The 25,225-nt window shown below is 29.8% G+C and overlaps 2 protein-coding genes across 4 annotated transcripts in view; one reads left to right on the top strand and one right to left on the bottom strand.

Moving 5' to 3' along the window:
• The window catches only part of LOC127280606 (uncharacterized), a 263,749-nt gene that overhangs the window by 50,338 nt on the left and 188,186 nt on the right, over positions 1-25,225 (bottom strand). The gene's annotated exons all lie outside the window — the stretch shown is intronic.
• Positions 176-25,219, top strand: LOC127280612 (C-Maf-inducing protein-like). The gene is made up of 9 exons (XM_051303736.1): positions 176-4,347; positions 16,356-16,535; positions 17,902-18,094; positions 18,172-18,580; positions 18,682-18,771; positions 18,858-19,110; positions 19,630-19,887; positions 20,028-20,328; positions 20,431-25,219. Exons 1-9 carry the CDS (start codon positions 3,148-3,150, stop codon positions 20,553-20,555), a joined length of 3,009 nt encoding a protein of 1,002 aa, XP_051159693.1. The 5' UTR covers positions 176-3,147; the 3' UTR covers positions 20,556-25,219.

Raw genomic sequence — 25,225 nt, 5'->3', positions numbered from 1 at the left:
TTATTGTTAACTAATTGTTGAAATTACTGGAATAGTATTGTTAACAATTGGGTTATAAATTACATAATGTAATATAGTATAAAATATGTAATTCTGATATTATTTCATTACTTTTATTATTATAATAATGTATGGAGAATATTCAATAGTTTCAAGATTCTTTAGATGTGGATCGAAAGACTTTTATATCAGGTTTTGTTTTGAATTTTATTTCAAAAGATTTTCCTTCAATTTCTTTCTATTCAGAATTGACAAAAATATTTATTTTATAAAAAATGTCAATTGAATTTTTTTTATCGTCACATGCGGTTTGAAAAGTCGAAGAGTGTGGGTGCAAAACTGTAGCGCGATCTCGTTTCGAGCGCGGTGAACTATTAAACGTTTATCACTATGCGCGAGTTTTACTTTTACACAATTTGCAGTTGCGCGATCGGCGCGTACGTGAACGGTACTCTCCCTGGCAGTGTACCCAATGCCAGTCCGATGGCAAGTTCACTTACACTTATATTTTGCAAATCAGAATTAAAATCTCCCCCAAAAAGAAACAAATAATATATAATAATCACATAAAAAGAATTAAAAAAAGGAGGTGGCTAGGAAATAGGATTTAATCTTAACATGCAATTTTGCCTCGCGTGACAAATCAAACAATCCAAATATATATATATATATATATTATTACAATCATCTTTTTTGATATTTTTCAAAAAGTCTAGGCAAATCAGAATTTTTAGTTTTGACAGTTTCAAACAATTTTTCCACCTAATGAATCATTTGTCAAACGGCGAGGAACAATTTTGATTGTTGTCAGGAGAGCTGGAGAAGGTTTCATTGCAGAAGGTGAAAGAATTGTCATCAGGAGGTTTAAAAAGAAGTTGAAGTATTTATTAGGATGTGGAAGAATTAATAATCGGGAATCCGAGAATTAATTATAAGGAGATGAAGGATTTTAAAAGCAGTTGAATTAATAATCTGGAAATAATTAATTATTTGTCCAGGAATTTAAAAAAAATAATATTATCAGGTGATTCAAAATGTGTAATTCATTAGAATTATAATTCACATCATTACGGAAACTCAATTCCTATTAATCAAAATTTCACTGATAAATTATTAGGTATTTTACAAATTTTGATCATTCGGAATTTTAAGATCGAGTGATCAAATAGTGTTACTTCGAATCAAGAATCAAAGACGAATTAGTGAATAACAAAATCAAAAACGATGCAAATTACCTGGGTCAAATTCCAAAAATCAAAATCATGGCTTTCTTGAAATCAAAAATTCAAATAGATTTTTTCTATTGAATCTTGATCAACAAAGATCAAACTGATGATTAATTAGATCTATTCTTTTTGGATCTTTCTTATCCAAATTGATTAAAAATTAGCTCCAGTTTTTTGGACCAATTTTTCTTCTATTTTTCTCTAACTACTTGAGGGGAGTCACGACCCCCGGGACAAATATCATATGTGTATACATTTAGCCGCGGGTGAAGATAATAGAGAGGTTGGATGTTTATGAGATTATTTCAAGGGGAAGAAGAGAAGAAAAATAGGGAAATGACACGTGTTTTGAATCAGTGATCAATTTGGGTGAGAGTGATATTTGAAAAAGATTCTTTCTTTCTCTCTGTGATATTTGTGCGGCGTGGTTTGATAATAATATCAGTGTGCAACGCGTACATTCTGAACACACACGAGGAGCATTGCCATCGATCGGGACGGACGTCGTGCGCCGCGACGCCCACCACCGTTTCGTTTCTTGCCACCAGCTTCTACTTGTCGTGTGCCCCACCTGCCAGTGGACTATTAGACTATTACGCCATCAGAAACACGCCTTGGAGTGTCACACTCTGGTGGCATCGACTCTCTCTCTCTCTTTATCTCTCTCTTTCTCTATCATTCTGTCTTTTCTCCTTCTCTCTCTCTCTCTCTCTCTCTCTCTCTCTCTCTCTCTCTCTCTATTACAAAAAGCAGTCAGTGTCCCTTAAAAGTCAGTGTGGTGACGACTCGAACAAATATTGTGCTGGTCAGGAACAACTCATCCTCTCTTTCTTTTCCTCTGTCGATTTTTTCATAAAAGTAATTAACATTCGTTTTTGGAAACGAATTTGTCAAAAATTTGTGGTATTTATTTCTTTTTCTTTGTAAATATGGAATTAATTTTTCTTCATTTCCGCGAATGAAGAAATTCAAGTTTGTACGGTGAATTTCCCCTGAGAAAAAAGTAAAGATACGGAGGAAAAGAAATATAAGAAAAAACCTAATAATTACAAAATCGAAAATAAGTCAAGTTTCTTAAAAATTATTATAGTAAAGAGAGGAAGAAAATATAGTGAAAGAAGAGATAGAAAAAATACTCATAAAGTAGAAAATAGAAGAAGATCACGAAAAAGGTAAAAAATAAAAGAATTAAAAGTAACGGGAAAATAAAATAAGTTGAAAAAAAATTTCTAAAAACAGAGAGAAAGAAAATAAAATAAAATTTAAGAAGCTAAAAGAGAGAAGAAATATAAAAGAAACAACAAATAGGAAACTATATAGAAAAAGTGAAACAAGAAGCATAAAGAAAAACTCGAAAAGTGAAGTATATGTAAAATTTAAAACCACTTGAGAATTTTTTCTAAACAAAACTTGAAATTTGTGAAAATTTTTTTCAAGTTTCAGTTTTCGTGAAACGATAAAAATCAAAGCAATCTCATTTACATATCAATAGCAAATGCACATGTTGAAATAGGATATTTCTTTTCTTTTTATTATAATTTCCAACCAACTAAATAATAGTTGTCAACTATTTATAAACTGACAGCCATTCATAATAAATTACTATATTTATAGAAATTCTATAGTTATTTAAAAAATACTCCAATCGAAAATATTTCGATAGTTAGTAAAGTTTTGGATAATTAATATTTGCCGACTACAAGTTATTTCTCGAATAAATATAAAAATCCATACGCTCTAGAAGAATTTCTTCCAAAGAAAGTGTAGAAGACTCTTCCAAATGATGATCAGCTCCTTCCGAAGGGTGCGCAAAAAATGAGAACAAGAATAATTTAGGACTTGCAATTAATCTCTTCCTTAATAATCCATATTAATTCCCAATTTCTCTAACTTTCCCACCGAAAAAAGAGAAGAGGAAAATATGTTCTGCTTCCAAAGACCATTTTCACGAACGTCACGTGGCGTCACAAATTCCCTATCAACAAAAGAGGAGCACCCCGAAACAAAACGACGCGGTTCCGAGGCAACGAGCGAGGGTTCCGGCTCGTCGTCAATTCGATACATTGACCAGGAACTCTCTATTTCCGGTGGCAGTAGTACCGAAACTTTGCCTGGCATTAAATCCGATTATCTCGAAAACGATCCACTCTCTCCAGGTCCCGATACTCTTATCATCAACTCGCCCAGTATCAATGTCATCAAAGTCTCGAATGGCCATCATGAAGTGAATTCTCATTCCAACAGTACGGATAAGAGTCGATGGCGTAAAAAGCTTCTTCTAAGAATTCGCTCATCGGACTCGTCAAATTCAAGTACCAATGGGGAATTACGAAGTTCGTCGCCATCGCCCGCCAGTGAATCAACACCCTCCTCGTCAGGTGGCTCATCATCGCGAAATCCCGAAATCGTTGATCGACGGGATTTCCTCAATGTTCCAACGGCGGGAATTTTTGCCGTCAATGGAATTCCATTGGTGAATGGGTTTAGCGATCAAGAGGACGAAGAGGAGGAAGAAGACGAGGGGGTGGTGGATGAGGAAGAGGAGGAGGAAGACGATTATGATATTTGTAATCAAGAAACGGAAACTGAGGACGGCTCGTCAATGCCGTCGAGTCCCGCTGCAGCGTCAACAGTCGGTTTGAATTCAACGTCAATTCCTTATTACGGTTTTTTATCGGTGAATGGCGGTGCAATGCGACAAGAGACAACCAGCACAAGTTCCCCGCAACTCTCGACTGAGATTGCAAACAATATGGACGATGTGTTGCCGACGAAGGAATTAGACACTGGAAGTTTACGTGATGATAGCGATGCCGATAACAAATGCCTATTGAAACCTATTGACAATTTGGAGGCGACCGCGTGTTTGCCGGTGGCGCGATCGTGTCCAAATTTAGAACGACAAAGTGCCGGATTTTTGACTACAAGTGGATCCTCCAGTCCAAGCCCAAGTCCTGGTCCAGCGGGACCACGCTTCAAGCCACTTGAAGAGGGCGATATTCAAGTTTGTTATCTCAATCATACGCGTACATTGGTCAGCAAAATTTTATCCAGCAAATTTCTCCGACGATGGGAGACACACCATCTTTATCTCAACGATGCTTGCCTATCGTCTAAGGCGGTGAGTTCTTTTTTTCTTATCTTTTTTTCCTCTTCATTTTCTCGGAGACAAATAAAAATTGAAAAGACAGACTCATCATCATCATCATCGGCAAATAAAAACAACACAACAACTCCAGCTGTAAAAAACTTATTTCAAAAACACAAATCGATAGCTATTAAAAAAAATGAAGATTTGAGAGAGAGTGGTGAGAGTGGTTCTTCTACACGACCATCGCCAGATAGCTACCGATTTATATTTTTCCAAAACGGCCAATCACTTCATTTACTCCAATTTTCATTCAGCTCAGAATAACTATTTAAGAAAATTGTTAAATATTTAACATTTTCGTCAACATTTTTTTCAGGTTGTGGCTCTTAATAATATTTAGCTTTGCGCAAAGCTTTTAAATCTCAAATTGCCCCAATACCGTTTTCCCCCTTTTTCATTCGGAAGGCTTTATTAAAAATATTTAAAAATTTTTTAATTTCAACACTTGTAGAAAGAATTATAATTATAAGTTTGGTTTATTTAATAAAAAATATTAGTTAAGGTAACTAACTTAAGAATTTTTTAAATTAATTACAAATGTGGTATTCCAATAAAATTTGTTTCATTATTTTTAAAATAAAAATTACTCTCTAAAACTTTTAACTATATTAGGATTTAATGCATAGAGACAAGAACTTAGAAAAAAATAAAAAGAAAAAAAACAAGTTACGTATACATTCTTTGTCACCTATAATGTTTGCAAATATAATTTCATCGACAAACTTTAGCTGTATCATGACAACAACGTTGTCAATTGCGTTTGAAAAAGGCGTTCATTCAAGAAAATTTTCAATAAATTTTTCACGTTTTTTTTCTTTTCTTTTTTTTTTTGTTAATTTTTGTTACGTTTACTGGGATAGGTTTTCAACCATAATTTTGCTTTTTTTCCAAACATTTGACAAGTCATCATCAGACGTTGGTCATTCACACAATTACATTGTATCTTAATTAATTATCAAATACATAACTAGTTCCTCATAAGTTTCCTCATCAATTTCCTCGACCAAATGATTATCTCTTTGTCCCTTATCATAAGACACAGTCATTATGACGTCTGACATTTTTTCCTTTGTAATTAATATATTATTAATCATTCTAATTTAATAGTATGACGCTGAAAACTCATTATGTATTTATATAGTTTTGTGTTTTAATTATTATTTTATTATAATTAATTAATTTCTGTATTTTCTTAAAAAATCATTTAAAAAATGAGCAAGAAGAATTTTTATTTTCGCCTTGATTCAAGTATGGGAATGTAATTAAGGGCAGTCGATAAACTTGAAATTGATTTCATAAAAAATTATTAATAAACTAATTTCATAACTTTGTTGTTTGTGATTTTAATTAAATCTCATACAACGTGAGCATTAATGGTATATATGTATAAAGTAATTAAACCAATTATTTGCCTTTCTATAATTTAGTTGACTTTCTATTTGGGTTACTCACAGAAACTGGACTAATTACTTTGACGTCATTAGACACCTTACATAATTTCTATTTATATTTTCAAAAATACTATCGTTTACATAATAAAATAAATGAAATTTACATGTACATTTACAATTTATATTTAAATTCAAATTTAGAGAAGATTATTTTTCATTTTTTTTGCCAAAAAAAGAAAATCAAGATTTTACATATAGTTTTCATTTCTGTAACTTTTTGATTTTTCAAATTTTCTTAAATTTTTTTATTTAAATTGCTTAACACGAAGCTTTTTGAAATTGTAATTTTTAAAACAAGGAAGATTTTAATTTAAAAATTTTCTAAAATTAAGTTTATATCAAAAAAATTTCAAAAAAAAATTCAGTTTTTTGAGTTAAATTTGTTTAAGTAAAATTAGTGGGAGTAAAATTCAATGGAGTTAAATTTATTCGCGTAAAGTTGGTTGGAATTAAATTTATAGAAGTTAAGTTTACTGTAGTTAAATTTTAATATTGAAGTAGCATGTTTGTTAAAGCTTAATTTATTGGAGTTAAATTAAAATAATGAAATTAATTAAATAATTGTTATTAATTATTATTATTATTGTTTTTGAAAGACATTTCAATTGATTATATTGAAGATTAAGATTTGCGAAATGCTATAATTTTCATTGTGGTAAATTGATTTGATTCGCAATCATAGCTCGACAAACTGCAGAGAGAACATGCCTCTTTGTAGTTGAAGTTTATCATTATACGTCACCGCAATTAAGTTTCGCTTTGGTTGTAATGCAGAAAAGGGTCAATTACTCTTTTCGTGTAAAACCGTTTTGCTGAGTCTAACAAAAAAATTATTTTAAGACATTTCTAAGTTTAAAATTGTTTTCCTTTGTATAAAAAATTCTCATGTTTTAAAAGGGTTAATTTAAAAAAAATTCTTAATATAGTATACAAAAAATATGCACTTAAACGATTTCCATATTACAGCTATTAATCCAATAGAAATTTTTCAATATTAAAAAATGAGGCCTAAATGACAATAATAGTGTAGACAGATTCGCTTAGTTTCCAAGTTTGAAATGGTTTTTCTTTTTTTGTCTTATTTTTATTAATTCTTTGACAGTTTGAATGAGTTTTTAAAGAGAAGAACTTGTATACTTGAATTAATCCGACAGGTGTGTAGGCGTATGTGAAGATATAAAGAAGTTTCATTGACTTTTTTTTATATTTTCAATCGTTAGAAAATCGCCTGCCAGGCTTTTAACACCTTCCCAACTTTTATATATCTATATGTAGTGTTTTTCATAATAAATGTCACGAAAATTTTTTTATTGTATATCATTCATAATTTATGAAACTCTTCAACTTATATAAATTTAATTCCGAAGTCTGTAACTTTTGTTGCTTTTACTGTACGAAAATGATCTCCATTTAAGTGCAATTTCCATAAAATGAAAAAGTTATTTTTTTTCATCTCGAACAGAAAAACGAAAAATATCCCAGCAAAATAAAGGAGTAAATTAATCATGATCCATCGTCATTGAAAATGTTCGAGATCATACATACATTTTCGAATAAGTATATCGAATGTGAGATAAATTTTTTATTATTATTATTATTATTGTATATGAATAAAAATGTCACAATCATTCTTTTATCAATTTACATATACGTTCTTTAATTAAAGCGCGCGCGTAAAACAAACAAAATTTCATTGTGAATTTTTTTTTCTTATTGTAATATTTTTTTTATATCGCGAGACCTGTGATAATGAGTTATTCCGGAATCTGCACGGCGCTCATTATTCATATGATTTTAATTTCATGATAATTTATTTTTATTTTTATAAGAATGTTCAAGTTTTTCTCTCTACAAACTTATGTGAATATATATATATATATAAAACAAGGAATTATTCAAATTTTTTATATCAAGTTTATTGCAATTTCAGTTGGGATGATAAAGGAATGCGATCTGCATTTACGTAAATTGAGATTTTTTTTCTTACTTAGGTGATACATATGTTTCTATATATAAGAATGTGCATAAATTTGTTTAGAGCAAAGATTAAAAATATGGTACACTTGTGTATACTGAGAGTCAAAGTAGGTCAGAATAGGTCCAATGTAGGCCTGATGTATAGGCTCAAAGTTGATAACAGCCACAAAATTCTTTATTGAAGACACACTACTAAATTCATTGGGTTGTATCTATAAGTTATACTTTACGTAACAATAAAAGTTTTTATCCTCGTGTAATAACGTGTGATACCGTGTAATAATGTGTTATTATGGAGCTGTAATAACCTGTAATACTTAGTAATAAGAGTAATATGAGGTGTAATACCGGAAGTCAAAGTGTACACGTTTTTAACTAGTAAATTCCCCCTCGATAATAATATATATGTTAAAAATGATATTTAATTTTTTATTGCTTGATATTTGTCTGTTTGCAAAATTGTATTTTAAATTTTAACTGCTACAAATCTGTTTATTTAAAATTTCAAGATTTACACACGACGTATTACGTTTGAAAAAGTCAAATATAAAAAAAGAGTGTTTGCATGAATAAAGCAAAACTTATTTAAATTAGACATTTCTTATTTTCGTTTTCTGTGCGTTTAGGGAAAAATTTATTTAAATTAAACATTTTATTTTCGTATTATGTATATTGTATGTTATGAACATTTTTTTTAACAAAGATAATTAATTTCTTTTCGAAAAACATTTTGTGAAAATTCAAATTTCTATTTGCAGTTTAAAAAATGTTATTTTGATATTTCCAAATTATTTTTTCGAATTTTTATTGAAAAGAAAAACTGTATGAAGATGAAAAATTTTATAATTTTTTGTTAATAGATAAACAATAAAGGCTATTTTGCAAAAAATTATCTGCCATATTGGTTATGCCACTTTCAATTTTGGGTCATGAATTTGGATTGAGTGACCCCAAAAAACCCCCAACCAATTTTTTGTCAGCGAATTCAACTTAAAAATTTTTTATTACCTCAAATCGGAGCCATTATATTATACAAGCAATTTTTTACTTGCAAAATTTTTATTCTGATAATCATAGGTTCTTCAATTGTTGAACTCATTATTACCGACAGTAGGTAAATTAATAACAACAAAAATTGTTGGTAATTCAGAATTCTAACTTAAAATTTTATTCCGAAATTGAAAGAAAAACAAGTTGTGGCATTTACTTTAGACTTGATATAAACGAATGCTACAAAAATTTTTGAAAAAAATCACTTACCGTTTGTGAAATTGAACATAAATTTTGGAACACAAGACTTTGCCACGTAAAAAATTATATATTATATTCCCCTGTTAGGCGCGTTCTTTTCCGGTTAAAGCGTCACGAGTGCGCGTCATACAGATATATTATTATACATTTGACAACCTGAAGTGGTACTCGCGCGAAAGAGATTCGCTCATCAGACAGATTGTCGTTGAAGCATTTGGGAAGTATTTTTTTTCATTTCTTTATTTTTGATATTTGTTATGCATCGCGAATTTGTGCGGTGTACGGTATCAAACGGGAAATATATAGCATATACTGTGTGTGCGTTTTGAATTGCGTGTCGAACATGACGTCAAAGCTGACCCTGGACATACAAGCGCGAGCGAGCGCGGTTTCTCTCGCAGACTTTATGCGGATCTGTTTTTAAAAAGATCCGGTCGCGTTCATGGCCTTCGTAAAATCGTTGATCCATTCACTTTAGACAACACTGCGCGATGACGATTCATTACATATATATCGCATTTATTTATAAGTCTTCAGATCATCCGTTTATTGCTCCCAAGGCAAATCTTCTTTATTTTTTCCTCTTTCTTTACAATTTACCAAAAAAACACTGCAAAGAAAACCGAGACCTCTCTCTGCACATAATATACTCTAAAAAAATGGAGTTAGATTTTAAGGGGAGTACCTTTATTTTGAGTTCTTTAAATTTTAATGATGGCAGGATTGCATCATTTGGGTCCTAAAAACATATACAGGAATGGTCAAGAAATAAAATTTTAATTTTTGACCATTTTAGAATTTTTATTTTTTGAACAAATTAAAATTCTTTTAAATCCATACGAGAATTTCTTCAAAATCATTAAAAAAGCGTGGGAAAAAATTGTCGATGAAAAATAGTCAAAATTGTGGAAGAAGATAGATATTTAAAATATTAATTTCTTAAGACTTTAATTTCTAAAATGGTCAAAAATTAAAATTTTATTGTTATGACCATCCTGTATGTTTTTAGGACCCAAATGATGCAAGAATAGTACATTGTGCAACGAGAGATTTTTCTTGCAGGTGTTGTATTGCAATTGAAGCAAATAGGGAGTTAGGGCGCGCTCACATCTTTTTGGCTGCCTGTCTGCCTGCAGGAGTTGTCATGGCAACGTGCAGGAGTAAGAGAGAGAGAGAGAGAGAGAGAAAATTAAAATTTGAATTTACTATCTCTATTACTTCTACATGTTGTTATTACTTCGGTTGTCATTAAATAGTTGAGCCAAAATCTCTCATGAATGTGAATCGTCAGTTACAAAAAAATGTTGTTTTTTGTTAACTTGAAGGGTTATGTGGAATTTTGAAGAGAGTTTGTTTGGAGTTGTTGTTAGGCACGTGTCTTGGGAGTAAATAAATAACTTTCTTTATCTTTTATCGCGCAGTATTAACGTGCAACTCGGTTTGTCTATGTATATTACTAGCAATGACGTCATTTAAAAGTGTACTCAAAGGATAATATTTAAGGAATATTTATTTACGTCTTGTTCATTCAATTATATTGTACGGAAAGTATGCTGTGCAATTTCACATTGTATATATGTATATATAAAAATAATTTTATACAATATTTTTCATATACGTTCATGTTCTCTCTTTAACAATTTTTCTATTTGGGTGAGATATTTTAGGTATTAAAATTTATTATATTTTTAGACAACATTTATTGTTTTTTATGTAATTAGATAAAAATAAAGAAAATGAGAAACTTTAAATATTCTTTTGAATGTGCCAATTAATGATTAATGAAATCGTCTTCGATATCAGACATATAATAGGATAATTACTTAATACCATTGTAAGGAAATTTGAAATAATGTTTGTATTAGTTATATGGAATAAGGAAATCCATTGTTTCCCATCTGTACCATCTTCATTAGCAAGTGTCACTTTACTATAATGCTTTTTCATTATCTACTCGAGTTTACTATGTTAAATAATTCATTCAGACTTCTGTCAATTTTCTAAAGCGACGTAATAAACTGCGTCGCAAAATGTCTTGAACTGAACTTGGATTTATTTATCATTTCAACTTTCAATTTATTAACTCTTGAATCGTAATTTTTATTAAATTAAATTTTTGTATTTTCTTTCATTTATTTTAATTTCTTAATTATATGTATTGTTTGAATTGCATTACTTGAGATTTTAATTTCAGACAAAAACATGCCATTTACTTTAAACAGAGGCAATTAATATTCTTAAAAGATTTAGATATGTATAGTATAAAACAGCATGCTGTCACATTACTATTCTACGTAACCAAGTGTGTTTGGGGTAAATTTAATCCTGTCACGTACTCAGAACGACAGAGTTACGAGTTATGACCAAGCGAGGTTATAAATCTAATTTTCACTTGGCACTCGTAAGGTCCACGACATTTCGCATTAATATTCTTTTATCAAAATCACTTGAAAACATGTTTTTTTTTCTTTTTATTTCACCTCCATAAGCTGAATGATCCATTTAATAGACAAATTTGAAAAAATTGCTATATTCAAAATCATTTTTCGTTGCCGATTAAAAATTAAAAATATTTTTGTCAATAAATTTAAAATGAGCGTTTGGATACAATGAAAGTCTCTAAACTTGTATAACTGCGAAACTCGAATAAGACTATACATAATTATTGCAAAAGCTCACAATGCAATGGCAGAATTATGTCGTTGCCTCCGTGTCTCGCAAGTCCAATTATCTTCACACTGAAATTCGCTCGCTTCTTTCTCATCACATTAAAAATATATATAATATTTCAAATAAACATTCAACGAATTATGGACCCATTTTATTCACTTTCATAAAGTATTAAATTAAACACAGTAATGATATGTTTTATATAAATTAAATTTACAAAATTTTAATGTAAAATTTGTGACGAATTTTCGATAAATTTTCTAGCATGTAATCAACTATAATAATAATTGCGATTAATTAAAATCGGAATTCATGAGTAATGCTAATTTGCAATTAATGGTATGCAAGCATACGTCAAACGGTAGGTACATCACTGGAGAATTAGGACTTTACACTGCGACCTTAAAGCACATTGGTCTGAACTTTGCAAATTCTTTTCACACATGTGTCAAACAAAATGGACCAAATCAATTAAATGTGCTGAAATATTTTTCGAATATACCTATTTTCAAACAATTTTCAAAACCTGAATGGAATTAATTTAGATTTTCTCTCAAGTTGAAGTTTTTTTTATTATTATACACGAATATATTATAATTTTTAAGGAACAATATATGGAATTAGGAAGAAAACTTTTTCCTTCTTTTCACTCATCGTAGTTTTTAAAAGCTTGGTAATTTTACTATATATCAAGTGTGATACAGAATTTTTAAGTTTCTTCAATTTATAGAAAAAGATATTTGCGGTGAAACGCAACCGTGACATCGCTTTGTTATCTATCGTCATCAATATTTCTAGAACGATGTGACCTATTTTAGCTTTCATAAAGGTTCATGTTCAGACTAATAACTGATGGAAAAAGAAAAAAAAAATTTCCAATTTTTAATTTCGTTTGTTTTGCTGCGTGATGCCTTGAAATGATTTCGAGCACGTGTATAAAAAAGAGACACGTAAAACATTTCTCTTGATACACTTTTAACTTTTCAATTTTTTAAGTTTCTCTATTTTTAAAGAAAAATAAAAAATCACTTCTTGTTTAAAATTTTATTTTATATTTTATATAGAAAAATATCTCTTAAAATAATAATTAATAACTGCGAAAGATGAGAAAAATGAAAAAAAATTCTACGAAAATTCAACGACAAACTCTCTTTTAAAACATATATTTTATGAATGAAAAAGAAAATATTGTTTGAATTCAGCTTTAAATAGTCTGTTCTTTCGAAATTTGGGTTAATTTTTCTTTCTTATTCATTACTGTTGTATTTATTTAAATTTTTTTCTCCTCATATTGCTATAATATGTATATACATATAAATAACGAGGGAAATAGTATTAATTTTGCAGATTTCATTAAATTCCGGGTCGCCGCTCTGTTTGTCGCAATAAGATTCGCAACACCCCTCGTTATGATAAAGGGGTTTGCCAAAAATTAGAAAAAAGAGTTGGAAGCGTCATGAGCAGGGTGCAAGAGCCCTGGTTGGATTTTGGCCCGTTCATTGAGTCATCGATTGAGTCCTGTGAGGGGAAGTGACCTTCCCCCACCATGCGACCCACAAGCGTCCGGCAGTTCGGGACTATGAATGCTCATACGACCCTCGCAGCAGGGGGCGTCTATCCCTTAATCTGTCATTAAGGAGTTTTTCTTAATGACTTTTTTTGACAATATTTTTAAATACTTACATTTTTTGTTATTAAATTTGAACACCTTATTTTCTAGCGATTTCAGGCGAGAATCCATTCCTGGTGGGAAGGCTACTTCCCCTCACGGGATGGAATCGATGATCGCCCGTCCTAGATTTGTTAGCCTGCTCCAACAGTCGTTCAACCCTCGGCCTAGATCCGCCACTGACGTCATTCAGTCTTCCTCCCTCCCCTCTCCCACACTCACACACATAAAGGAGAGTTTGTTTTTGTTAACATGGACTCGCCTGTTAAAGTTGCAACCAACCAATCAGAACTCTCGCGGGAAACCCAGTTCCTCAATGGCGTAGTCGGGACTGGAGGGGGAAATCTCCTCTGGGTTTTGGGTCAATCTAAATACTGTGTGACATTTCCAAGTCTTTTGAGGGTGGCAGGAGGGATGCAAGTCTTCCTATTTTCCGGGGATCAGGCTTAATGGGTTTATCGGATTTCAGGGGTTAATTTCACAAATGCAAAAAAGGAGCATCTACTGTATTTATTAGCCCTTTATATAGTCTTTGATTTGTCAACTTAACCTTAAGATTTCATTTATTTTATTTTCGTAAAAATAAATCAATTTGTCCTGTTTGGCACGCCAATGGATCGTGCGAGTCCGTTTGAATCAAAGCGCATTGTCCTCTGCACCTGTGTGAGAATATTATGCAACATTGTCGGTTCCTGTTTCCTTTTCTCTTATTTTTTCCTCGTTTCCATCCCTCTTTTGCCAACCTCAACCCTCCTTTTTCTTCTTTACGTCACGAGTAACCGAGTTCTGGGTAGACCTTACAAATCGATTTTTCTTTTCTGGTGTCGTGGACTTTTCAATGAAAAAGCGATTTTCCACCTCATCAAATTAATTCAAAATATTATCTTTCCAATTTTGGGTTTTTTTTTCGCAATGAAAAAATGTTTTAAAATCGTGTATTTTATCAAGTATAAGCTTAATAAAGTAAATCGGTGACTTTTTAAAAGAATAGATTATTTTTCCTTCCAAACAGTTAATAATGGAGGTACGTAACTTTTTTTATATTTGGAAACTCGATTTTATCGAAATGATCTTATGTTATTCAAGTTCACCCTTTAGGTTTCACCTGAATTGCAGATGTGGTATTTTTAAACTTTTTTTCGCATAGCCATGACATAACATGGGTCAAGTTAAAGATAACTCGCGCTACATGAGAAAGAAAATCCAAAGACGTCAGCATTACATTCAGAAACTCAAGTTATGTCTAATGAGTTTAATTGTAAATAATAATTAATTAATGAAAATTCTTTAATTTTGACACATACCATATAGGTATGTCGGGAGAGAATTAAAGTTAATTAAGGCTTTAAAAGTCGTTACGTCGTTAAACCTTTCTCGTCGCACATCATCTGTTTAACATTGACATATACACTTTCCTGTTAAGCAGTTATGTATTTTACCACTTTGCATCCTGATAACGATAACCGCATTTTACGCTTTAAGATAATACCTCTAAATCGTTAATGGCAATAATCCAACCTGACTACTGCGCAAAAGCTTATTGAAAAAAAAGAAAACACAACAAAATTTCTTTTTGCATTTACATTAAAATAAAATTTATTTCAACTCAAAAATTTCTCGAGTTATACTTGCTTTTGTTTCGTTATTTTGAATTTTTTTCATTTTCAAATTAAATTCGTCGTATAATATCAGCGACACCAAAAACTCAGAGAAACAAGTTTCAATTGAATTCACCTTGTTTTTTAAAAGCATCCGACATTTTTAATTTTGAAAAACCAATTTCATTCTCGTGTTTAGTTATCTAAAAACCGTCAATCGAGACAGAGGTTATTTTCTTGACAATTGGTTTGATTGCATGCCTCTCTAAAGTATGTGATATAGTATAGGTTTAATAGACTGACAAATCGAAATTCTAAATCTTTATCTGCTGTTTATTTCCTTCTTTATTATTTAAATTTTTAATTTATTTTTAAAAATATATCAATAATTTTTTTCTCAATTATCATTAAAACATTTGTCAAATTGAATTTAAATATTAAATTTTAATTGTATTTTTTGTTCTCAATTAGAAATAAAATTTTCCCGACATTGGTAAAACTTGAGCGGGAAATTTAAAAATATATTTTACCATTTTGAGAATTTTGAATTTTTTTTCGTTTAGATTAAATATTTCATATCGTTATCGATTTTGCACGATTGGTATGATGAATTTTACTTGTACAGATAAATATATATGTGTGTATGTTTGCTTCAACGAATCCAATCTGATTTGTTCGAGCCGACCCAAATTCTTGATTGCTCTCGCTTTCAATTTAAAAGTAATAATAAAACTTAGTTTTCCATTACTGGCATTGGCAAGTGGACTGAAAATAAATGAATTATTGACGGATATTTTTGCGTCTTGATTTAAAAATTATTATGGAAACATTCGCGTACTCCCTTGTGTATATATAATTTTACACGACGTTTGAAAATTTCTTTGAAAACTAGAGAAATATGTTTAAAAAATTTTTCAAAGCTTTTTCGTATTTAAAAATTAATATAATAAATTTCATTAACATTGAAATTGAATAAATCTTGAATTAAAAATAACTTTTGAAATAATTTTCAAACAAATTTTGTTTTTCTTTAAATTAAAAATATTTAATTTTAAAATGAAAATGAGGATTTTTATAGGAAAATAAAATTTGCTTTATAATTAAATGAAACATTTAGTATTTTAATTAAAAAGGTCTTTTTAGTTCAGTTGTAATTTTACTTTCACTCAGAAAATTAGATTCTTCTTATAAATGCTAGTTAAAACATAGTTTTTAATTAAAGTAGTCGATAAAAATAATTCTCAATTAGAAATTAGATTTTTTAAAAAATATAAAAGTTTATTTCAGGTATGCTTTATACTATTTATAAATAAATAATTTTTTCACGTATTTTAAAGTTATTCAAAAATTTTTTCTTTACAGCTCTCTGGATTTTTACAACAGCCAGTTCCATATAGCGCAATGTCTGAAGTTTATGCTGTGGCAAGATGGGATCCAAATTACAAATATTGTTTGAGAATTGTCCTTCCCGATGGCTCGCTTTTGCTGCAAGCAAGCAATGCTTATACAAGGGACCAATGGTACCATTCAATTCTCTGGAAGGTAATTTTCTTTATAAAATTAAAATAATGATAAAATTTATAAAAATCATTTTTACTATTTTATTATTATTATCATCTACATTACTACCCAATCAAAAATTTACTAATGGCGCAGTACTGGAACCCAGTATTGGCCCTAGAGTTGGCGTAACTTTGGGATGATAACATTTTACCAGTATTGGCTACCAGAGTTGGCACCAGTACTGGTAACCACTGCTGGTTCAGTACTGGCCGAGTACTGGCAGTTTTATAATTTATTGTATACTAAAAGAAAGCTTTAACTGTAACAGAGATAAGTCAAGGTAATACTTTTTTTTAGGAAAAAGTGTGTGAAATTTTTAGTAACCCAACACAAATTAAATATTAATTAAATTAGTCAACTAACTAATTAATATTTTATTATATATAAACACCAAGAGTTTTTATTTTTTATTAAGTATAATATATATTGCAAATTATTATTTATATTATTATTATTATTATTTTTATATATAAAAACAGTTGAATAAAAATAAAAATGTTTATAAAATAATTATAATGTATATAATTATACAATTAGCTATTTAATTATTTCATTATTCACTTTAATTATTTGCAAAATCTTTTGGAATTAGTCTCAGGAAACTTTTTGTTTAAATAATTTTACCCACAAAAAAGCACAATAAAATACCTTAAATTTTCAAAAATAAAATCAAAGTGAAAAAATTTTTATAAACAAAATATTTAAACAAAAAGATTCATCAGGTTCACTCTAGAACTCTTTGTAAACTAGTATTAATCAAAAAGAAAATCCATTTGCGCCAGTACTGGCTCAATATCGGCTCAGTACTGGTTTGCCAGTACTGCACCAGTACTGATACAATGAAAATACCAGTACTGGTTCAGTAAAGACTGACCAACCTCGGCAGCCAATACTGAACCAGTACTGCGCCAGTAGTTAACTCTGGTATAATACTGAAATTTTTGGTTGGGTTTTTTTTATTATTTCACCCGGTAATAATAATAATCTTGAAAGGATTAAGCGATTTATTTTTATGTTCATTCATTCGTACACATTCAAGTTTTTTAAGTCTCTGTTACATTTTCCTTATCGTCTAGTTTTTCTTTGAGCTATTTTAGCATTTTATTATCGTTTGCGGTTTGACGTTAGAAAATAATTGGTGCGCATGAGTAATTAATTGAAATGTTAATGTTATCTTTTCTTTCTTTTAATTAAAGAAAAAAGTGAGATCTATTACATATTATTGGAAATTTTTTGATTTGAAAATGACTTTTTAGGTATTTAATTTTTTTTAATGTAACTAATTTAATAATTTCAGTTATTTAATTAGTTTACATTAATAGACAAATTATTGGGAATATTGTAGAAAAGTATTTTCAAATATCAATACATGGTGTCAGTGAGCACCAGGGAGGAAGTTATTCTTAAAGAATTGAAGACCCTGGTGGATTTTGCTCTTTGGACTCCCCTTCAGGATGAACGAGTGCCCGGGGCGCCCCTCGAGGCAGTCGCAAAACTTTTAGAAGATCCCGTCGTCATCGAATCCGACGTGAAAAATGGTTAGAGAAATAAATAAATGATTTTTAAATTTATTACTTAATTTATTTTATTAATGAAAGAAAACATAATTTTGCAGATAAATTGACTGACATTAATGAGATGAAAGAGAAAAAGGAACGAAGCGACAGAAGAAGTTGGGCTGAGGCAGTGTTGGCGGTGGCGGCGCCACTTTTGGAAAGAGCGGCACCACCGCCCAATTTGACTCGTGTATTATCGAAATTGGCCCAACGACATCCGCGATCGCCATTGGTTCACGCGCTGAGTCCGGCAATCACCCGATGTCTCAAGCACACTGTCGATTTTGGAAAATCACCCGATATGCGAAAATTACTTCAAGTTTTTGTTGCCGCGATCTATGAGAATAATGACGGCGAAAAGGCGATTCGCGAATATATAGCGTCCGTTCATGGTCCAGGAAGTGATTGTCCACATCCACGAGTGCTGCCAAATTTAGTCTCAATTTGCGTCGCTGCTATTTTTCACAGGTAAGTCGACGTCTTTTTTTTCTTTTTTCTTTTTTAATTTAAAATACAAAAATAAATAATATAAAACAATTAATTGAATCTTTTTCGGAAAAATATTTCAGGTTCGAGGAAGTAAATCGGGATTCTGTAAATGAGGATAAAACAGTCGATTTGCCACCTTTAAGTTGTTATCTGCTGGTTTTAAACGTGGCGTAAGTTGCTTTTTATTTTTCTTCCAAATTCTTAATAAAATAATAATAAAATTGATGTTTCAATATATTGGAATACGATATTCCAGATCGGAATACGCTGATTGGAGACCGGGACTCTCGGCACTTTTACAACCAGTTCCATTTCCGGAAGAAGCATTGGCTGACAAAGAGGTTCAGGAATCGGTATTAATGTGCGTCATGAAACGCCTCGCCAAAGATCCACGATGTACAGTCCACAGAGTATTACTTCCGGTGCGAGAACTACGTCCCGGTTGGATTCATATTGTTGCCCCATCAAGTCCAGCTTGTCCCGATCAAGGCGAATTATTTGGCGAAATGGTAATTTTTCATAAAAAATTCAATTTTGAAGAAAGAAACTTTTATTCCATTTTTAAATATATCATTTAAATTGAGAAATTAATCGATTTTAATTGGTGAAAATCAAAACAAAAACGAGGTCAATGCAATAGAACGCTTATAGAATTTCGATTTCCGCACATGACGTTAACAGCTAAGAAATTTCAATTTTAGTGAAAATGATTATTTTCAGATCATTGAATTTCAAATTTATATCTCAATTCTCACAAGTGTTTCTGAAGGTATTTAAAATTTTGATAGTTCTATTCTTGGCATTTATTTAAGAGATAAACTCACACACAACTTCACATAGTTTTACTATTGACGATTTACTTTTGAATTAAGAAACACGAGACACATGAATAATTATATGTATTTATTTACATATTTTTATTTTCAATAAGAAAATTACATGTTCATTATAGTTTCGATTCTGCGTGTGCATTCCGTTTGAGTTAAGAAAAGAAAATGTAAATTATAAATTTTGATAATGATTTTTAGTTGACGACATTGTTGGGATGTTGCTGTCGAAGAAAGCGTTTCATCGGCTCATTGATGAAACAAGCCGGCGGTGCTTGTATTCTGTTGGGTGTGAGAGGCTGTGATGCTGCTCAAGAGGCTCTTTGTCTTATGTTAGAATGGCGCCTTCTGCCGAACGAAGAAGCACGACTGCAAGTCGTTTCCGCTCTTCAATCGACAGAGTCAGGAAGAAATCGTTACGCTGCACTTTGCCAAAAACAGCGAAATCTCCAAGAACTCGTGAGTATCTTTGAAAAAATTTTATATTTATATCTCAATGTCAATTGTTTTTAAAGACAGATTTTTGAAAAAATGAAAATTTAATAATTTAGAAAAAAATTAAAAACAAGTTTTTCATTAATTGTTTCATTCCCTTTCAGCAACAGAAAGGCGGACCGAGAAAATTGACGCTACCAGTTCGTGCTACTGATGCAGACGTTGCATTGCTTCTTGGTGGTGGAGCTTTGGGCAATTTAGAGTGCTTGAGTTTGGCTTTTACGTCAGTCACGTCAGCGTGTGCTGAGCAATTAATTAAGCTCCCGGCACTAAGGTACTTGAATTTATGGGCAACTCAGTTTGGTGACGCGGGCCTACAAATGATAAGCGAACATCTTCAAAAACTTCAGGTTCTCAATCTTTGCGAAACGCCTGTTTCCGATAAAGGCATTTCTACTCTGGCCTGTGAGTTTTTTTTCATTTTATATCTTGTTTGTATTGCAATATTAGTTGAATAGCTGTTATAAATGAATATTTTGTTTTTATCTCAAATGAAAATATTTACAGCACTGACAAGCCTACGAAAATTGAACCTAAACAGCACAAAATTATCGGCCCAAACGTTTGAGTCGCTGAAGAAGAGATTGCCGTCACTTCAGGAATTTGATGTACGCTACACTGAGGCCTGGTGACCCGAACTTTTCTACAACTCTCAATCGACCAACGGCGATTCCGGTCGACGAGGAATTGACGGTCCAAATCAAATTGGCAACCCAACAAGAAAATTTAGTGCAAGGGCAAAGAGTTAAGGCGGTTGGATAATAAGACAAACAAACAAAATAATAATTATCTATAATAATCTTCAAGATATCATCATATTCCTCTTCATTTATCTATACTTCACTTTTTTTATCCATGTAATGCACGGGAAAAAATTTTGGTCAGCAGCTGCACATAAAATGGACCGCTGTAATTCCTAAAACGTGACGCTGACACACACATAGCCTGCAGAGCCACTGCTCTACTGTAGGCTGTTCAGTGTCTGTACACAATTTTTCTCGTATGGAGATTCTGCAAAAAATTCGAGAATGTACAACAAAAAAAAGAAGATTTTTGAAAAAACAGAAACAAATTTTGAGTTAAGAGAAAATTTACTAGAAAAAGAATGTAAAAATCCGAATTTACAAGAAAATTTAAAAATCAAACAACTGGAAATTGAAATATTTGACTTAAATATCCAAAAATTGAACAATTAATTCACATACAATAGAATAAATTCTTTTTAAATAAAAATTCCAATCAAAAGTACGAATGTAATTTTTCGACGAATTTTCAAAGGATGATATATTATCTTTAGCATAAAAACATTATCTTCCCGTGAGTTCTTTACCACTTCCTATAAAACTCTTCACTTATAATGCAAAAATAAAAGAAAGAAAAAAACTCCTTGAATCGTCTTCGAATGTCTATATGTCGCCGATAGAAAGATTCAAAGTAGGATACCAACTGCCTTAAATGAATTCTGAGCTACCACTGCCAAAAAGTGCATGCTGAAACAGGAGAAAAAACAGTCCAGTTAAAAAAAAGAAAGCTCCATTTTAAAACTCTCGAGACTCGCTGAAACCAAAATAAACCCAGAATTTTTACCTGTTAAAAAAATCAATGAAAATTTCAATTTCATTTAATTACTGAATCTTTTATTTTTTTCAAGCAATTTTCAACATTTTATTACTACTATTAAAATTAAATTTTTATTCCAATTTGCATTCAATTGAAAAAATTAATTTATTTATATATTTAGAAATAATAAAGTTCAACAGTTGGAAAACAAAACTTAAAAAAAAGTTTACCAAAATAAGAATTTCATTATTATGAAATTGTAGAATTTTATAAATTATTAAATTACAATTATTTAAAAAAAATTTTATTAGTTAAGATATAAAAATAGTTATTTATGATACAAGTGCGTAAAGTGAGTGATTATACGAGTATAATCAGATTTACGCACGTGTATCATACAACATTTTTTGCAACACCCACCTCTAAAGTTGAGTACCTATCATGAACAATTCCAACTCTCTATTACACTGAAAAACTTTTGGGGCAGCTGCTCTCCCAATCGAAAAATTTCTATATTTAGTTAACTTCATACTCAATATTTATCATGAGTTTTTATATGAGTGAAGTTAACTGAACATAGAAATTTTTCGATTGGGAGAGCAGCTGCCCCAAAAGTTTTTCAGTGTAGAATAATGTCGATTGTATAGAATTAAATAAATCAATCGAAGATCAGGAAAAATATCATTAAGCGGGAGTGTATAAATTTAAAAGTAAAGTTCGTTTTTTAATTTTGTGGTTTTGTATGGTCTAAAACAATCCTTATATTATGTGAGAAAAATTTCGGTGCGTAAAGTGAATCACTTTACACACCGTTTTAAAAAGAGCTTCTTTACACACACTTTTTGGTGTGTAAAATTTAACTTTAGAGGTTAGTGTTGCAAAAAGTATATTATTTATATTATTTAGGTAGGTACCTATACATTATTTATATATTATATAATAATATAGATAATTAAATAAATTGTTAACAAATAAAAAATAGAAAAATTCTACAAATCATTTATGAAATCCTAAAATTAAATAAATATATTGAGATACAAATTATTTTTAAACTATATAAGATCAAAAAATAAATTATTCTAATTGTTTCTTTATTTTTTATTTCATTATATTAAAGGAATATAATATAGTATAATTTATTTTTTATTTATATTTTATTATCAAAATTTATTTCTGTAATTAAATTTAATTGAAAAATTGACAGTTAATGCAAAATTATTGATTAAAAATAATTATTGTTATCATCGAAATGATGAAATCGATGAGAGAGGAATTACTATACGTGTTCAATGTAATATAAAGAAAAAAACGGAAAGTTCTTGTTGTTTATTTTCAATATTTAAAAAATGTCACATGACTCGAGGGGAAATTATAGTATACAAAAGCGCATCTTAAAAAATTAATAAAAAAATTTCTCGAGCGACACTATAGTGTAAATAGTTAAATTAAGCGAGTTACGACGTTTAAATAATTTATTGTAGGTAGTTCATATTTATAACGTATACGCTTTACGAAAAACACACACCAACACAAAATATATATGTCGTAGCCACTTTGTGAAAAACCGCTTTAATTCACAATGTGACTAACATTTATGTTGGTAGTGTTGATACAATTTTTGCGAGGTAATCACTCTCATTTACTACCATTTTCTTTTCAAATTATAAAATATATAAAATGAATAAACGACACTACATTAATAGAAAGATATTGATTTGTAAATGAATGATTTTAATTAAAGATTAGACTTACCGTAGAAATAATGACAAGAAATTAACTGTTAATACAATTTCTTCATTATCGGCATTGAACGACTTGGACATTTCATGAAATGCATTTTATATTTGGACGTATTATGAAATTTCACTTAGATTCGCAAAGTACATAATTGGCTGTAGCACTTGATAAAATGTTCAAAAATGTTGGACACATTGTGAAGTAAATATTTTTTTCACAATGTCACCGCACTTCATTAAACGTGCAAGCACTTCATGAAATGCGGTTTTTCATACAGTGGCTACGACATATATATATATGTGACCTGGCCAGATAAAAAGGACCTTACATCCGAAAAAATCGATTTTTTATTGATTGGTGATTCTGATAGAAAAAAGTTTTCTCTATCAGAATCACCAATCAATAAAAAATCGATTTTTTCGGATGTAAGGTCTCTTTTATCTGGCCAGGTCACATATAAATACGAAAAGACATATAATTCAATTTTCATGTAATAAAAAAAAAATTTAGGGTGTAATGAATATTTCTATATCCATAACCTCCTCATAGATAAGCAAAAACAAAAAACTAAAAGAAAACTTTCAATATGGTTATACATAACGTTATATTACATAAATGTTATATAATGTTGTATGACTTTTCCTTGCCGGGGCCATAAAGATTGGTCCCTTCAAAACCAAAGAAAAACAGAAAAAAAACAAAAAAAAGAAAAAAGAAACAAAAGATAAATTTTTAAAACTACCTTTAACGCTCTATAATAAATATTTAATTCTTCATTAAAATTCTGAAATTTTTCTTTTCAACATTTCCAAATATACTTGTTAAAAAACATGTAAATCAAGAGCGTTAACACAGAAAATTAAAAGGCATTAAAATAAGCTGCAACGCTTCTTATTTTAATACAATTTTGCTTATTTTAATACCAAAATGGATTAAAATAAGCAAAATTGGATAAAAATAAGAAGCGTTGCAGCTTATTTTAATGCCTTTTAATTTTCTGTGAATGGATTAAAATTTAATCAAACGTGCACCCCCCATACCACAAAAAATATTAAAGATTTCTCCAATTTGTATCATCTGCGAATGTTTAAAATTTTATTGCTCTATAATTTTCGGAGCAAAATTTCTAGTGAAATAATTATTATTTTTCATTATTTCTATAAATAAATAAATAAATTAATTAATTAATTAATAATTTGATAAATTTAACTGAATTAAATAATTAATAATTTAATAATTACCTTATTTAATTTATTCTCAAAATAATGAAAAAATAATGAGAATGATACTTCAATAAAGGAAAAAATAAATTTGAGATTTACTTTTTTCTGAAAAAAGTAAAATTAAGTTAATAAATAATTTATTTATAATTACTTTTTCAGTCAAGAAATATTCCATACCTATAATTTTTGTAAAAATTTTAGGAAAAAAATTGTTTTTATTTGTTGTTATAAATTACACTGTAAATTATTTTTCTAATAGTTTAAAATTGTTTATAAAATTTGTATTTTTAAAAGGAATGTTATTAATTAATAATAAATACATTATTATTTTTAACAGTTATTAAATAAATTGATTATTTATATTAATTAACGAATTTGACAATTTCGCAATTTTTCGGTAAACTTATTGCGGAATTGAAAAAATATACATAAATGGGATTTGAATGTAATAATGAAAATAAAAAGGAGAAGTCTTTATTTCTAGAAAGAAATAAAAACGATCGAGAATTATAAATATATATATGAAAGATTTTAGTAGTTATAAACTACAATAATAATAATAATAATAATAATGTAATTCTTGATTCACCTAATTGATAGGATGACTGATTCTGTACTTTGTTTCAATATATATTATAATTATGTAAAAGCTGCAAGGGAGCAAGCATTGTAAGAAGACTGTTTATGTCAATTTCAATAAGGATATTATAATTTAGCCAGTTATGATAATGAATTAAAAAATATATGGCAAAATAAATTCGAATTTAATACCATAAGTGTCA

This window comes from Leptopilina boulardi, unplaced genomic scaffold, assembly GCF_019393585.1.
Source record: "Leptopilina boulardi isolate dan_hultmark-lab unplaced genomic scaffold, ZJU_Lbou_2.1 LbouV2_248, whole genome shotgun sequence".
Classification (NCBI taxonomy): Eukaryota; Metazoa; Arthropoda; class Insecta; order Hymenoptera; family Figitidae; genus Leptopilina; species Leptopilina boulardi.
This window is presented reverse-complemented; position numbering and strand designations above follow the sequence as displayed.

Excerpts from the sequence above, each read along its gene's own strand:
- LOC127280612 (XM_051303736.1), top strand. The coding sequence starts at position 3,148 with ATGTTCTGCTTCCAAAGACCATTTTCACGAACGTCACGTGGCGTCACA. Across the intron at positions 16,536-17,901 it reads ACCATTCAATTCTCTGGAAG|AAAAGTATTTTCAAATATCA; the intron begins GTAATTTTCTTT and ends GGAATATTGTAG. Across the intron at positions 20,329-20,430 it reads AGGCATTTCTACTCTGGCCT|CACTGACAAGCCTACGAAAA; the intron begins GTGAGTTTTTTT and ends AAATATTTACAG.